General features: G+C 34.4%; 1 protein-coding gene across 1 annotated transcript in view; it reads left to right on the forward strand.

Moving 5' to 3' along the window:
- The window catches only part of LOC111055661 (mitochondrial import inner membrane translocase subunit Tim10), a 16,229-nt gene extending 6,462 nt beyond the window's left edge, over positions 1-9,767 (forward strand). Inside the window, exon 2 of the mRNA XM_022342906.2 lies at positions 9,093-9,767. Within this exon, the coding sequence (XP_022198598.1) occupies positions 9,290-9,577 (288 nt within the window). The 5' untranslated portion in view covers positions 9,093-9,289 and the 3' untranslated portion in view covers positions 9,578-9,767. The remainder of the gene's footprint in view (positions 1-9,092) is intronic.
- Positions 9,768-18,331: the final 8,564 nt, after the last annotated feature.

Genomic DNA, 18,331 nt, shown 5'->3' on the forward strand with positions numbered 1-18,331 from the left:
AAGTAGCACAATAATTCTGCATGCATTTAGCCTATACTGTGTCAGCCATTTTGTTTTAAACATTTGGTTGCATTCATCAATTTGGTCGGTACAGTATAATATCAATATAATTCTCATTCCAATGCCAATGTATCCATGTATCAATGCATCAGCTGAGAAGGCTTCAGTTCTGTCAAACTTAGTGCCAGTTGCACAACAACCTTGATTAATAACCTTAATTAATTTCACGAGAACCAATCAGAGAATCCGTCTTTTTAAAACGCCATCTCTGATTAGTAATACTTACTTACTTGTATACTTGTAGTGATCCCACTGGAAGCCTTTACATCCGTGGTCGTCATTTTAGTCTGTTCTATCTGATTGTCAGACGTCCTTCCAGAACTTTTTCATGGAATAATAATTCTTTCTAAGTAAATGGGTCTTCAAGGATCTCCTGAAGCTCACAGGATCTCTGTACCTCCGTATTTCCAAGGGAAGCTTGTTGTACACCCTGCTTGCCACGTTTGTAACACTAGACAAGGCTAGTGCTGTTCTTTGCCTGTATATATAGATATTGTCTCTCTGTCTTGTATTGTGATGATGAATGCTGGAGTTCCTTTCAAAATATTCTGGATATTTCAATATTGCAGTAGAGGCTGACTCCAATACAGAGCTTAATTTGTGCCGGAGCGGCGTTCCGGTATCTCCCAGTGCGACCGGAATGTAACGTAGTTGCAGCTAAAAATATTAAAACTCGCGTCCACACGCATGTAAATATGACGCAATCATGGGAGGGGATACTCAGTTTTTTGAGGATCAACTGTGGGTTGCGTGAAGCCTTTCAAACATTGGGGTTTTTCATCTTTTAGGTCGTGTTTATACTTTACAGTTTGGCTATATGTCACAGTATGACTTCTGCGCATCCGCCTCCTGGGACCTTCTGAATGGCAAGATACAAACCTGAACGACACGTCAGGTCTTGGCTGGCAAGAGGATAGAGGACATTACTCTGCTCTCGACACAAATTCAAAAAGTCGAAGTGAGCAATCTTACAATGAAGACAGTATTGTGCTGTAGGGAATATTTTCTTAAAACTGTTACTTCCAAAAACAAACTAGGCCTACTTTTACTACTTCCATTTTCTGTCTTGAGTTTTGTCAACAACAAGTTTTGTAATAATATTGTAGACATAAATGAAAATATTACAGTTTATCTTTTAAGCTAGTTTTCATTCTCATTCTTCTCCCTTCTTAAGATTCTGGCAATTTAAAGTATTATTCTTCACAATTTAATTTGATCAAATCTGTATGTGTTTCACGTTAAACTTAATTAAAGATTAAAATAATTGAATACAGACTTGAAACTGGGTTTTAAGGCTAAATTTGGAGAATTTTTCGGGGGTTGTCCCCCGGACCCCCTTCCCCTGCGGGGTATTCCATACCCACCGGTAATCGGGCCAGCCAGAGTTCCGGCACCTCAAAATTTACAAATTAAGCTCTGCTCTAATATGTATACATCAGTTAATGTTAACACATGCAATCTCTTGAATATTGGTCTACAATGTTCGATGTAGTGTGCACCACTTATAATTCTTAATATCCTTTTTTGTATTAAGAAAACTATTACAATTTCCCCAGAATACGATACCATAATTTAATACATTATGGAAGCATCCATGATAGACTTTCAATAATACTTCTGTGTCCACTATTTTCTGCAGGTGGCGAGCAAGGCTACACACTACATAGAGTCTCTTGACAACATTATTCATGTGCTCTTCCCATCGTAGGTTGTCAGCAATGTGTACTCCTAGATATTTGACATTTTTATTCAGTTGTTCGTGTCGGATCCTTATATTGTAAGGACCTTAAGTTTCAAATTTCAAGTCATTACGTTAATTGGGAGATTAACACACACACACACACATACATACATACAGACCAATACCCAAAAACTACTTTTTTGGACTCAGGGGACCTTGAAACGTATACAAATTTAGAAATTGGGGTACCTTAATTTTTTTTGGAAAGCAATACTTTCCTTACCTATGGTAATAGGGCAAGAAAGTAAAATCACATTTAAGCTGTGTTTTTTTCTTCCTGAAACCAAATTGTCTACAACTTATCAATCTGTGTTGCTCCAAATACGGAATCAATCTTGTAATATTACATTTTTTCTCGATTGGAATCGAATCTTCAATTCGAGATCTATAAAACTTTATAGTAAATATCAGAGTCATTGATATACAGACAACTTTTTGACTGAGAATTTATCGTAAATGATTGTGTTGCATGTTCAATGGTATCACTGAAAAAACAAACTCTGTAAACAGAGTTAACAAAATTAACAGATAATATAGAGATGATATATAAAATTAAAATAACAGTTTCAAAATAAAGTTTTATTGAGAACAAATATAAAATGTGAATTCTAAACTTGTAATTTATAATTTTTTGGTGACATGTTCGTAACATCGACACTGGTTTTGAGATGTGGTTTTTGTCCTGACTTGTAGCTTGGCTTCTTTCTTCTCTCTAAAAATATGACTGGCTATGTATGTTGTAATTTGTGCTCTCTGAATATTTTTCTGTTTAAGTGAATTATTAATGTTTTAAATTGAGTTTTGAACAGTTTTATGGTGTTCTAAGTTTGTGTATTTTGATTTGTGTGTATACAAGCCTATAGCCATTGTTTTCAACTATATAAACTGGATAAGTATTTAGCTTGTAGTGACTTTAGATGCTTAAACATGTAAGATATTGTTCTTTGTGTATTTGTGTAGTGTATTGCCAAAATTCTTCTGAAGATTATAAGTTCATTTGCTCTGAAAACTGGATTTCTCATTCATAGGCGATAGATCCATTCATAGTTTACCAAGAATCTATTACGTTGGAGCCGATAACCTTCCTTAGGTTAATAGGTGAAAATTTGCTATCCAACCAATTTAGGAGAAATTGGTAGCACGGCAAATGGTACCCCTGGTGGGACTCAAACTACATAATATATCCCTGGTTATAAAAAATTATTAGTAGGATAGATATCTTGATAGGTTATGAATGGTATACTGCTGAATGGGAAATCGGTTCAAGAGAGATCAAGTTTTAATGAATAGATATCAGTGCATATTACAAAATGGCAAACATTAAAAATGATCTGAATCTTATAGCATTCTTAACACAAAGTTTGATGAGCAAAATGCTAGGTTTGATGATATGAAGCAAGAATTTGCTAGCATAAGACTAGAGCAGGTTAGTATAAACCTTCTATTGAAAGATGCACATGAGACATTGATTAAAAATCATAAAGATGAAAGCAAATTGAAGCAGGATAATAGTAGTGTTAAGATACAAGATCAACTCATTCAAGTTTCTGACAATGTAGGCCTAGTTACTGTTGTTGAAAAAGTCAACCCTAGTGAGATAGTAGAATTGAGTAAAGAAGTAGGTAGGGAGTTGTCTTCACTGAAAGTCAACTATCATGAAAGTAATATTGCTACATTGAAGGTTAGGAAAACTATAAACAAAGTGAATGTTTACATGAGACAGGTTTCTGTGGAGGTTAGGAACAATGTAAACAAAATGAATCTTGCTTTGAATCAAGTTGATGAATTCAACCTTCAACTGAAAATTGAAAAGGTTTATGCAAAGCATTATCTAGTGAACATGACTGATTTTTGTAAGCAAAATGGCTTTGTTGAAACAAATGAACCCATGAATAAAATTATGTTCTTGAAGAAAACAAAACACAAAGTCACCATTGATGTGTTAGTATTCAAAGGTTGTTTAAAGTTGCTTATTTACAAGATTATGACTGTGAATCACATGATGAAAGGGTATTCCCCAGCACTATGTTATGATTAGGAACCATTTGCCGTGCTACCAATTTCTCCTAAATCGGTTGGATAGCAAATTTTCACCTATTAACCTAAGGAAGGTTATCGGCTCCAACGTAATAGATTCTTGGTAAACTATGAATGGATCTATCACCTATGAATGAGAAATCCAGTTTTCAGAGCAAATGAACTTATAATCTTCAGAAGAATTTTGGCAATACACTACACAAATACACAAAGAACAATATCTTACACGTTTAAGCATCTAAAGTCACTACAAGCTAAATACTTATCCAGTTTATATAGTTGAAAACAATGGCTATAGGCTTGTATACACACAAATCAAAATACACAAACTTAAAAACCATAAAACTGTTCAAAACTCAATTTAAAACATTAATAATTCACTTAACAGAAAAATATTCAGAGAGCACAAATTACAACATACATAGCCAGTCATATTTTAGAGAGAAGAAAGAAGCCAAGCTACAAGTCAGGACAAAAACCACATCTCAAAATCAGTGTCGATGTCACGGACACGTCACCAAAAATTTTATAAATTACAAGTTTAGAATTCACATTTTATATTTGTTCTCAATAAAACTTTATTTTGAAACTGTTATTTTAAATTTTATATATCATCTCTATATTATCTGTTAATTTTGTTAACTCTGTTTACAGAGTTTGTTTTTTCAGTGATACCCATGAATATGCAACACAATCATTTACGATAAATTCTCAGTCAAAAAGTTGTCTGTATATCGATGACTCTGATATTTACTATAAAGTTTTATAGATCTCGAATTGAAGATTCGATTCCAATCGAGAAAAAATGTAATATTACAATCTGTCCAGATAAGTAACTTCAAAAACTTTGGAATAGACCGATTGAACAGCTACTGGTCTATAGTTGCTTACTAGATCTTTTTCATTCTTTTTATATACAGTATTGGTATAAGCTTAGAAGTTTTGATAGCGTCTGGAAATTAACTCTCCTCAAATTAACTCATTAATTATATCAATGACAGTGGTTCAGCTATAATATGCGCTGAAATTTTAACTAGTCTACATGGAATATTGTCAACTCCAGCACTTGGATTATTGCACACTCTATATTGGGTATTTTTTTTTTTTTTAAGATTACGTCCTAAAGACTCCAGTCATGGAGTATAAGACAAGTCATGTTATTACATAATAATTCTAACACTAAGTAGTTCAACCTAGTTCAGGTTTGAAAGGAATTCTTGTACACTATAAAAGCTCTATCAACTAAATATTTTTTAATTTGTTTTTTGAAAATCTTCAAATCATCATTACTTTTCAAGATTTGAGGTAGCTTGTTATAAAATTTCCTACCAATATAATCTGGTTTTTGTTCAAATAACCTACTATTGTGACCCATTATATGATAATCTGCTCTGTTTCGCGTATTATACTTATGAACATCTGAATTCTGGATCACACCACTCGTTTTCACATGCATTACAACTTCATATACTTACAAAGATGGCACAGTTAATAGACCAAGCTTTTTAAATAAAGGCCTACAAGAGTCTAACCTATTCACTTTCTCTATACATCTGAGTGCCTTCTTTTGAATCTTAAACACCCTGTCCATATTTTGTTGAGATGAATTACCCCATACTAAAATAGCATACCTAATATGAGATAGTATAAGTCCATGGTAAGCAGTTAACAGTAGTTTTTTATCATTCAGCCTAGCAAGCTGCCGCAGGACAAATACCCCAGATGATATCTTATTACATATCCTCTCAATGTAAGGATGCCATGTTAATTTCCTGTCCAATAAAATTCCCAAGAATGCTACTTTCTCTTCTTGGTCTAATTCATTTTCCTCTACAAACACGCCTCACTAACATTTCTTGCCTCTATTATTTTATTTCTATAAAATACCCTCCTGATACCAGAAATCAACTGCGTGCGAGTGCTGTCTCTTTGCATTTGCATACTCCAACTTTGCTCTCTCATCATTAAATTGCCTAGTCCTCCAGTATAAATGTTTCAATTTATCTCTTGGCAATATAATGTCATTCTCAATCCAATTCAATTCAGATTTGTTATTAATCTTATAGATCTTTTTTGGGAAACATATTTCAAAACAGTATCTATAATTGTCATAAAATTCATTGAACAATTCGTCACAACACTTTTCCATGTCCATGTCCATCCATTTTATCATGTTAGTACAGCCGCTTTGTACATGTTATATGTTCTCACTTGTCAGTATGTAATCAATTTGAGTTCGGAGTTACATTTGGAGTGTTCAACTTTACAACATTCAACAATTTGTGTGATTCTAACACATCAAAAAAACATCTCCTATATACGGAATCTATCTTGCCATCAATATTCATATCTCCACATATCAAAATAGGTACATCCAAAATTCCAATTTGATTCAATAATTGCTCCAAAATTTCAATAAAGTTGTAGAGATTTGTATCTTGTGGTGGACGGTATACGACTAAAAATACAAATCTATATTCATCACTTTTAAAAATACATGCACTACCTTCAAACACCTCTTCAGTCATAAGATTATCATATTGCAATGGATATGATTTCATGCTCAAGCCCTGTCTCAAATATATAGCAACTCCTCCTCCATTTGAATTATTTCTATGAGTAACAGTGATTTTATCATATCCTGCTTTTTTAAAAACCTGATCCTTTTCTTGGTTTAACCAAGTCTCTGCAAACGCCAAAATATCCGGTCTCAATTCAATCAATTCCACCCCCAAATCCTCAACCTTATTAAAAATAGATCGAATATTTAAAAAACATACATTTAACAAATTTCTATCGTGAGGCTCTCGTGAAATTAATCACGGTTAAAATTCAACCGGGCTTGTATCTATCAAATTAACCTCTTTATACGTTCTACGTTATAGGCTACACGTTTTCAGCATATTGCAATAATTCTAAAACAAAAACCCAACTTCCTAACCTACCCATTCATCTTTGAAACATAAATCAAACTTGACCCTAAACCCTTACAGGATATTGCAATCACAAAGCAAAAACAGAGAAATCTTCTATAATCTGCTAACTTATATTAATTCTGTGCAAAAACCTAACCTCTTAACCTACCCCTTTACCTTTTAAACATTTATCAACCTGATCCCTGACCTAACCTGGACAATACCCTCTTTCAGTTAAAATTCCAATTAATATTGCAATTCCAAAACAAAAAGATAACCCCCTAACCTACTCCTTCACTTTTGAAAAATTGATAATCATAACTTAACCCAAACCCTTACCTAATCTGGATCCTAATCCCTTCTAGCATATTATTGTCATTCTGAACAGTAGCCTATCGATACATTGTCATTGGAATAATATGTATTATAACGATATGTAGAGGATACTTTATCCTTTATTCCTTTTTCTTCATCAAATACCAGTAAACTGGATAGATGTCGTCATGTATTTTTAAGATGGCAGGTCAGACTATGTTGCCTTTGTATGCATCGAAGTATTCACTCATGGTGTAGAATGGGTTATTCTTCAGCCACGTCACTATTTTAATTTTGAAGTCACTTCCTTGCAGATTCCTCACATTGACAGGTAGGTCGTTGAACAAGCGAAGGGCAAAAATCGGGAAAGAGTCCTTCTTCTTACTTGTTCAGCAGCGTGGAATATCCATTGCAAGCCTCCTCCTTGTATTATATCCGTGCAGATCCGATCAAAGGACTTGACTGCTTTCGGTGTCCTTGACATGCAGCAAACTGAAGAGTATATACTGGTTGTAGATCGTGAGGATTCCCAGTTGCACAAAGATGGGTCGAAAATGTTCACGATACCCTGTGATCACTCGAAGTGCCTTCTTCTGGAGCATCAGCACACTCTTGCAGCCCGCCGCATGTCCCCACAGAAAAAGTCCATACAGAAGATGGGAATGCAAGAGAACATTATAGACCATGATCAAGTCCTGCAGCTGAGAAGGGTCCTCAGTCTGCGCAAAAGCTAGACCACCCGCGCCAGCCTGGACCAATCTCCCTCAATGTTACCTGCCCTTGATAACTTTGAGTCAATGATGAATCCCAAGAGCTTCACATTAGCCTGGTGGGCAGAATCAGCGAGGCTACGGAGTCCACTGACCAGTTGTTGGGTCTTTCCCTCATTTAAGCAGAGTCTATTTTCAGCAAACCACTGTTTGGCACTGCTAAAAACTCTGTGCATGTAATTCCGCCTGTTCTACCGTCTGTCCCCTTGAATAGATTGTGGCGTAATCTGCAAACATTAAGACAACCTATCATTAATTTCAATCAAAAGTACAGAACAACATGGCTGATACGGTATAGGATAAATGCATGAAAAATTGTGCTACTTCGATTTTTGTTTATTTTAAAAACGGTACTATTGTATATTTTTTTAAATAATGCATATAATAATACTTGAATTGAAGAACTGATGTCATTTGAATTGTCATAGTCGAGCTTAGTGTTCATAAGTAATCCTTAAAACTACAGAATCCCTTATAGGAATTTGTTGAGCACATTCACTGTGCAATTCTTCATCTTCAGGCATTTAAATGCTCATGATGAAAATCATAAAATAATATATACTCCCGTTACGTCGTCTATTGAATTTAAATTAACCAATGTTAAGAATCGATGCCGTCATTAAAATTAGTAGCACTTTGCATGAAAACCAGACCTTGAAGTATTTTTTGCATTATTCTAATTCGTAAGGATTTTAAAATAGTGTGGGAAGGAATAAAATATAGTTTTTTTTCAAAATTCAGAGAATTGCTAAGACCCAGTTGCAGGCACTCTATTGCATGTATCCATGCCAAAGTAGTATTATAGCATTTTTGTATAGCACGCTCATTGCTTCTTGTGGAAAAGAGAATGCCACTTGAACGCGGTTAAATTCAGTGAATTACATAATCAAAATTCATGGATAATCAAATTTATAATTAGGCAAATATATATTATCTGGTTGCACGTAATTATTTATGTCAATTAAATTTATGCGCAGCGAAGTGTCGTCAAAATAACCAATGGATAACGAATCTGACAATGTGGTGATAAAGTCATGAATCCGCGGTTAATCACGATTAAACTTGAGATGTAATTCTCTATCTCAATAATGTTGTTTTGTGTTTTCAATTAAAAATATACCTCTTTAATAACCTTCTATTTTTAGACCTCTTTAACTTTGATACCCAATTCATGAAGCTTTATAATTTAAAATGTAATATTCTGTAAATGAAATTATTAAATAGTTTTTAAGTATTTAATTGTTTGCATTTCAGGTGTTTTTGCATTGCTGGAGGTATTGGCTTATTCATTCTGTCCAAACAGTCGATTGATCGAAGGCGTTATGAGCATATGAAGATTAGGCAACGAATTCTGAGGGCTGGCTATGACTCCGTACCTTCAACAACAGAAGAAAAGTGAAGTTAAGTGAGTGCTGTTATTAGTTATAGTTTCGTGTGAATTGACTGTGAAGATGGCTAGTGCGCAGAGCATGGAGACTGCCAGACTGCAAATGGTGCAGGAGCTGGAAATCGAAATGATGGCTGACTTGTACAACCGTATGACTGCCGCCTGTCATAAGAAGTGCATTCCGCCGAAATACAAGGAGGCTGAACTCGGTAAAGGCGAGTCTGTCTGCCTTGACAGGTGTGTTGCCAAGTACCTGGACGTGCATGAGAGAGTTGGCAAGAAACTGACGCAGATATCCATGCAGGATGATGACCTAATGAAGCGCATGCAGACTGATCAAGGCGCCAAATAGCCTACAAATTATTATCATTTCAATGTAGTTCGATGTAGTATCTTCATGAAAAGTAGGTTGGTACTATGCCCTGAGGGCATTTGTTGTCTAGATAACTTATGAAAAAATATGTTCTATAAGTATATCTTCTATGTATTTAAGTTTTGAATGTTACCATCTTTCAATTGAATAAATATTGTTATGGTATTCATGCTTGGTTCTTAATAAAAAATCATTCAATAGGTTTCCGAGGTCAATTCATATCTTCTGGATTATAGTAAATATATGTTCCAATCTTGTCCTTGATGAAGTTGCAAAGACGTTTAGTCATTTGAAATAAGAGTACCTATTTGAAACAGTTTCAAGAAATCTGCACGTATAATTATATTCTCTGGGACTCTTATTCTATTATGTACCTGCAAGGAAGCGAAAAATATTCTCGGTCCTATACTATTCGCCTGTTTGTTCAGACACTGCTTTCCTACAATTTTCTGATCTGCTGGCAGAAAATGCCACAATTATGTATGTTCATAAGATAATGTTATATGAGAATCACCCGTAAAGGTGCGTACAGACTGTCGCTCTGCTCCGCAACCGAACGTCACTCCAGCAGAGCGATTGATGATCGACCGGCGAGCAACATTGGTTCGACCGGGGAACGCGAGAAGATCTAACATCTTCCGTAACGTTCATGATGGGTGCGTGGGCGGTGCGACTGTGGTTCGATGGTGGTACGAGGGAGGAGCGTGCTCGGTGCGGGTTGGAAGCACGAATATGTGTACGCAGCTTTAGATGCACTTAATTTAGAGGAGAGGCGCGCATAAGGATATTTCAAGGTTCAAAATTACAAACAAACATAACTATTGGTTATTTTTCACTGAAGTGAAAAGGGGAAATACTTTTTTACAACCTTACAAGATTTTTTAATTTTATCTTGAGTGTGCCAAAAGATACGCAGCTTTGAATATAGAAATTGGTCATTTTTTGTGCATTGAAATACTAGTTAAAGTACAGTCAACAATGAATTTTCCATTTTTCGACCGAATTCGACTCATTATGAATGATTTAGAACCGCCTCGACGAGCCTAGAAGAATGAGCTGTAGTACGGTTATATCTGATGATTGTATATAAAGTTATGAGTGTTTGCAATTTTGATCCTTGAGGTGTCCTGTTGCGTGCATCTCCTCTAAATTAAGTGCATCTAACGTGTGATTCTCATAGAACAAGATCTTATGAACTTATAACATTGTGAGAGATCCCCCCAATGTGATGACGATGGAGTTGGTCAAGTTTGTTGAAGCTGAAACTTTCAAAATATAAGGAGCATTGTTGTCAGGTGGACCTGGAAATCTATATGAGATAGAGCGCTCTACCTGATCTCAGATTGTAGAGCACAAAAATACGCCCAGAGGGATTTTCAGTTATACATCTAAATGGTAACAATCGAAAGATATTGTTGATCAAAAACTAAAATTCATCAAAATTGATTTTTCTTCAAATTTCACTCATTTTCAAATAATTATAACTCAGTACTCATTGGAGATAAAGAGTTCCCAATGATCTCATTTTATTGAAAATTTTATGATCTAAAAAAAGGTGAGAGCAAATTTTTCTGTCTGATTACGAGATTCGGCAGAAATAGCTGTAAACTGGAAAAAGAGCCGAAAATACGAGGTTTTTGGGCCACCCAAGGAAACCATCTAGCACAAGGAAATTTTGCATGAAAAAATTGGTTCTGGACTTCTCCTATGTACCCGAATAATATATTAAAAAATCAGAACTACAATATAAATTGCATACACATGTATGTGTTACTGGACTATATATTACCTTGTTTACCTTTCTAGCCCAGTCAACGAAGTGTTATAGAGGGAAAAGTTTGGAAGACAATTTTTGACCCCGCAGTTCTGTTTAGGGTAGTGAGGAGGTAAACATATCGAAAGTCCCCACCCCTACCCCCTGTGCTAAGGAGTGGGGGTGGTTCAAAGGTACCATTTTTTGGTTTCTCGCATATAACTAGAAAATTATGCATTTTACAGACATGACTATTCTATACGAAATAAAAGCTTACATAATTTCCTAAAATATTGATCTTGCAACTTTTCTATATCTCTTCCACATTTCGAGATATCCGCTCTAAAAGATGTGACATTTTTGAAAAAAAAAACACATTTTCCTTTAACTTTTGCTCTTATAACTTTTTGAATATGGATGGAAAAATCTAATCTGCTATAACAATAGAAGGAAAACTTTAAGTAGTGAAATAATACATCAAATTGACGAGAAAACAAATATCTACAAATCTACGGTGAGCATTAATTTTTACGATGCATTGTTGGAAAGTTGTAGGCCCTGAAACATCAAAAAATAGGATTAAAAGCTGTTATTTCAACAATTTTACACTTTTAAGAGCGTATATCTCGAAAACTGTTGAAGGTATCACAAATCACCAAAGAACAAATATTGTAGAGAATTTATCAAGCTTCATTTCTGAATAGTTAGTCATGACGGTTGAACGCTTTTTTCTCAAGATATGAGCGTGTAAGCAAAACATTGAAAAATTCAACTCTTAAACCACCCTCATCCCTTTAGCACAAGGGGTTGGGATGGGGACTTTTGATATGTTCACTCCCTAACTGGTCCCAACAAAGCTGCGAAGTCAAAAATTGTGTTCAAAACATTCTCTCCAAATTCCTTTTTCAATTGGTCTATTTTTGCATAACTGAAGGTCTCAACTCAACACTGAAGCTGCTGCAACAGTCGTGGGGATGTGCGTAAACTTGTGGAATTACACATCAAATTGAAGAGAATTTGATGCTATATAAGCTCATGATCAGCATAGATTTTTCCCATCGATATTCAAAAAGTTATAAGAGCAAAAATAGCAAAAAATTAAAGGAAAATGTGTTTTTTTTTTCAAAAATGTCACATCTTTTAGAGCGGATATCTCGAAATGTGAAAGAGATATGGGAAAAGTTGCGAGATCAATATTGTAGGAAATTATTTAAGCTTTTATTTCGTATAGAATAGTCATGCTGTTTGTAAAATGCATAATTTTCGAGTTATATGCGAGAAACCAAAAAAAGGTACCTTTGAACCACCCCCACTCCTTAGCACATGGGGTAGGGGTGGGGACTTTTGATATATTTACCTCCTCACTACTGTACCCTAAACCTGACTTCGGGGTCAAAAATTGTCTTCCAAACTTTTCCCTCTATACCCTTTTTTGAGCATTCATAGCATCGACTATTCTTACACTTGTCCTTATATCTTTCACTGCCTATATGCTTCGTGACTAACTTTACATAATCTCATAAACTTATGTCATTGTGCGAAATATCAATGTGAGGACAATGTAGTTGGTGATGATGGTTGAAGCTGAAAATTAGGTGTTTTTCACAATACAAGGAGCATTGTTGTCAGGTGTACCTGGACATCTAAATGAGATAGAGCGCTCTACCTGATCTCAGATTGTAGAGCATAAAATTACGCACAGAGGGATTTTGAATTATACATTTAAAAGTGGTACGGTAACAATCGGAAGATATTGTTGATCAAAAACTAAAATTCATCAAAACTGATTTTTTCCCCAAAACTACTCATTTTTGAACAATTGTAACTCAGTACTCATTAAAGATAGAGAGTTCCTATTGATCTCATTTTATCAAGAATTTCATAAGCCAAGAGTGAATTTTTCTGTCCAATTACAGGATTTGGCGGAAATAGCTAAAAACTGGAAAGTGAACCGAAAATACGAGGTTTTGAGTACACCTTGTATCTAGCACAAGGAAATTTTGCATGGAAAAATTGGTTCTGGACTTCACTTATGTATCCAAACAATATATAAAAAATTCACAACTGCAATATAAATTGCAAACACCAATGCATTATATATAAGTGACTGGACTATATAGAAATCCACTTCATCTAGGAAATGAATATTATAATTTATTTATTCATTTAGTATTATAATATTCATTACTGTAACTAATATCACTCAACATTATATATTTTCATTATTTTCTTCCCAGTCGAATAATTGTCAAAATAGATCATTGCAAATCAGGTATTTTTACGTTCAAATAATAGTCGCTCAGCCATTGTTTAGGGAGATTTTTTTTTATTTATGGAAAAAAATATCAAATTGCATTCAGTTCCTAGATATCGTCAGTGGCCTAGGGGGGAAGGCCTTGTGCCTACCAACGATCTATATAATTATACTAACTGGATAGCGAACAGAATTGGCTTTGCCAGTCGAGAAACGGTCCGGCGCCTTTTCAGCCATCCCCTCCACAAAGGGGCACACGAGTAGCCTACTGCCAGCCGGAGGCCTATGCACCATTAATAAGTTTCATTAAAGCTCTCAAGGTCGAGCACCTTACGCGATGGTTGCTTCATGTTCTGCATACAATTGCACCAACAGATTTAAGAAAGGAAGTGATATTTCATTTTATCAGTAAGTTGAATATATTTATTCTTTTATGTAGATTGAAATACCATTATTCTAACTATTCATTTCATGATGAAGTAAATTACCTACTACTTCACAGAATTCACTGACTACATATCAAATGGCAAACTTGTCAGGCCAAGCAAAGATGTATTGAAAATAAATTGTCAAGTTTGTTTACAATAATACACCCCAAAACTGTAAACTACTGAATAATATCATATTGAGAAGTTATATATGCATTTTGAAAATTCCCTATTCAAAAATCATTTCAGTAATGATGATATTGGTGAGAACAACCACCGGGTTTCAGCCCTGAAGATTATAGGCCATCATTTGACAAGGGAAAAACAAATAAAATTAATATTGATAGCGCAGGGCTCCGACAGAAGTTCACTAAACTTATTCTATTCAATAATGTTTGATTTTGATTGTAAATATTGTTATTATCAATTAGGTAGATTAAATTAGATACTGTGCAATATTTGTGCAATAAATTAGATCATTGTGCAATATAGAATATAGTTTGCATTATATATTATTATTATTGATTAGTTAGATTAAATGGATAGATCCGATTAGATTATCAATGTGCATATATATATATATATTATATATATATATATATATATATATATATATATATATATATATAATTGATTAGGTAGATTGTACTAGATAGATTCACTTTTATATTCATTGTGAAATTATTTCAATTTCATTGAATTGTAGATTACATGCTACCATGTACTGCAAACACAAAATATTAATTTGTTTAATTATTGCTTAATAAATAAATATATTAATTCAGAATATTACATATTTTGTTTTACATGCTTAGTGTGTCTACAAAGTTTCCTTATCAATAAGTAAGATTATTGAGAATATAAAGAGAATAGAATTTTTGTCAAGAAGGGTTTAATAGTGCAATAGAAAAGCAAGGGTGCTTTCCAGCGCTGTGCCTTTCTTGCCCATTTGTGGTGGGGAGAGCGCTCAGCCCAGCCGGACCGGTTCTTTCAGCATGCAATTCGCTATCCAGTTAGTATATATAGATCGTTGGTGCCTTCAAGGGGGTCATGTCACCCCCCCCCCAACGGATTTGTTTCCTTCAATTCTAATACCAGATTCTATATCCTTTATAGGCTACTCAATTATTAGAAACCATTTAAACAATAATAAAATAACACAAAATCAGATTTGAGAATTTTTTTCAATCAATTCACCTACTTCACAAACAATCATAATAATAAAATATTTTCATATAGTTTAAAACTTGTTTCTCTGTTATTGGTTGTCAAAAAATATTTCCTCTTCTCATTCCAAAGAACAATACCTACTTTCGATTTAAAACCCATTACCGTATAGAAGTGTAATGTGCACTGCTCCGTCCGGAACCCTATACTCTATACTACAGTCATAATTATCATCTAGGAATAGAAACTGGAACCGATTTGAACGGTAGGAGGTCAAACCAAAAGCAAAGGATGAGGTAGGCCTACGCTTTGCAACAAAAATTGCTGCTGAGCTTCCATTTATAGCATCGGATAAGGATCGGGTTGGAACTCATTTCCTTTGCAGGATAAGGTCTTATTTGAAACGGAAAGGAGAGTGGATGAAGATTGATTTGGAACAACAAATGATTTTCTACCTCAATTTAGAATGGGATAGAACTTTTTCTGGAACATAAGAATAGTTTCGTTGTATGCAGGGCTGCCATCTTAATAAGCTGACATCGATAACTCAAGTGGATGAGGAACGGTATGGAATCCAACGCCTCATATTATGAGGTATCTTCAATTTCTTGATTTTTTTCAATGATCGAATCTTACTTTACATATATTTTTTCGTAAATCGTTTACAGCAAATTAAAGAGAAGATTCTATTCTACTATTCAAGATCAAATAATATTTTTATTATAACGGGTTTACCGAGATACCGTACATAGCTTTGCATATAGAAAATAGAAATAGGTAATTTTTTGTTAAATGAAATACTGGCTAAAGTACACTCAGGGATGAATTTTCCATTTTTTGACCGAATTTTACTTATGATGCATGATTTTATATTTAAAAATCAGAACTACAATATAAATTGCAAGCACCAATGTATATAGTGACTGGACTAAAGAGTCAAGTCAGTAGGAATGATAGGCCACTTTTCCATTTTCACCTTTCAAAGTAGGTAGGCTACCTACATAGCTATGACTCAAGTTGCTCCAGTATTGCAGTATTTCTTTTACCTTATTACTTGTTGATAAGTTTCAATATCATATATGATAAAAATTCATATCATATTTTTTATGAAGAATATAATTCATCATATTTCTCTGTAGCATTTGAACAATTTGGCATCAATGTGGGATAGGAAAGGATGCTATATCTTATTCGAATCTATATTTCCTATTTAAGCGAGCAATTTCTGTATTTATATGGTTATGTGGTTATTTATGTCCAACGGATCTCGAAAAAGGCTAAAAAGAAAAAAATTGGGACGAAAAAGAAGTGAAGAATATAAAATAGGCGAACATGTTTTTCGTGATAACAATTCCTTCTTAGCCTACATTTTGGAAAAGTCATCCTGTACATAAGGAATGGAAGATCAAAGTTTAAATTGCCATTGCTTTAACATAGGGATCGGTGAGCTGACAATTTTCACATATAAATTATGATTTAATCATAACTTGTTTTTAAACAAAAATTATATTTTTCATTGCTTATTTAGAGAGAGAGAGAGAGGAGAGAGAGAGAGAGAGAGGAGAGAGAGAGAGAGAAGAGAGAGAGAGAGAGAGAGAGAGAGAGAGATATGGGAATATAGGATAAGGAGGAAGATAGAGAGATGAAAGAGAAGAAGTGGAAGAAGAAGAAGAAGAAGAAGAAAAAGAAGAGGAAGAAAAAGAAGAGGAAAAATCTGGTGTGGTACACTGACACAACTTTCCTTGCTCATTGAATTTCAAGCCTCATTCGAGAATAATTTAGGGTAATAACATAATGACAATTGACGAGAATAATAAATTTAGGGGAATAACATAATGACAATTGGCGGCTACATATTTAAAAAATACGATTATACTATTGTACCGTATATATAGTTTTCAGAGTACATTTTCCTTTGTGTAAATTATTGTGAAATTTGATGATTTTTCAAAATTCGTCTAAACAGCTGTTCTACAAATAAAATATCTCGACTACATTATCTTTTGTATGACTGTATTATTGTTATTGTTGTTTATTTGAATAAACTGCTACCTACCTATAGTGAGGTTCACGTTATAATGGCAGTATTTTATTAACTTTTGTGTTGCTATCCTTGTCTATCATACGACAAAACACATACCACTATTGTTTTCTAGCTCTACAACGTTGCCAAATCCGTTTTAAACAATGTACAAATATAAATAATCAAGGCAGACAAACGGCAACGCTGTTCTCCTATCTTTATCTACTGCCATTATAAGGTGGACCTCACTATACCTCATGCACGAGAAGAAGGTTGCAAAGTCCATTTATCAAGGATGGGGTGGACCTCCCGTTGGTTTCCCAGGAAGGAGACCTATGTTAGTTGATAGAGAGGATAAATAACTATACAGAGGGTATGAATTTGAAAAAAATCGGTCAAGTCGTTTTTGAGAAAATCGAGATAAAAATTTAACAAAATCCATTTTCTCAAGAATATTACAGAGCACCTGCAATTTTCCCAGAAATGAGACTCATATCAGTTTATAGGGCTCATAAATAGCTATCCAGGGTATAAATTTGGAGAAAATAGTTAGAGCCGTTTTCGAGAAACCCGTTCAAAACATGGTTTTTTAGTAATTATACGCCCTTTTGAATTGAATTTTATTGAATATCTTATTGTCGGATCCTCATGGTATGAGGACCTTGAGTTTAAAATTTCAAGTCAATCGGTTAATTAGGAATGGATTTATCGTGTTCACAGACACACACACCCAAAAATCATGTTTTTTGGACTCAGGGGACCTTGTACCCTGTACAAGGTAAAGCAATACTTTCCTTACCTATGGTAATAGGGCAAGGAAAGTAAAACAGAAGAGGAAATAATAGTTTAATAAAGTCGCACATTCCTGGGAAGTAAGTGAATAAGTAAGTAAGAGGTAAGACCCGGGATAACCTAGTTCTGGGAAAGGATTCTACCTTCTGTTGAATGCCAGACAATGGCAGCTAATCAATTGACAGACAATTATATAGTGTGGTCCACCTTATAATAGCAGTGGATAAAGATAGAAGAATAGCGATGCCGATTCTCTGCGTTAATTAATTATATTTCTACACTGTCAAAAACATAATTGTCATCGTTGTGGACCTAG

This window comes from Nilaparvata lugens, chromosome 3 (genome assembly GCF_014356525.2).
Source record: "Nilaparvata lugens isolate BPH chromosome 3, ASM1435652v1, whole genome shotgun sequence".
NCBI classification, from domain to species: Eukaryota; Metazoa; Arthropoda; class Insecta; order Hemiptera; family Delphacidae; genus Nilaparvata; species Nilaparvata lugens.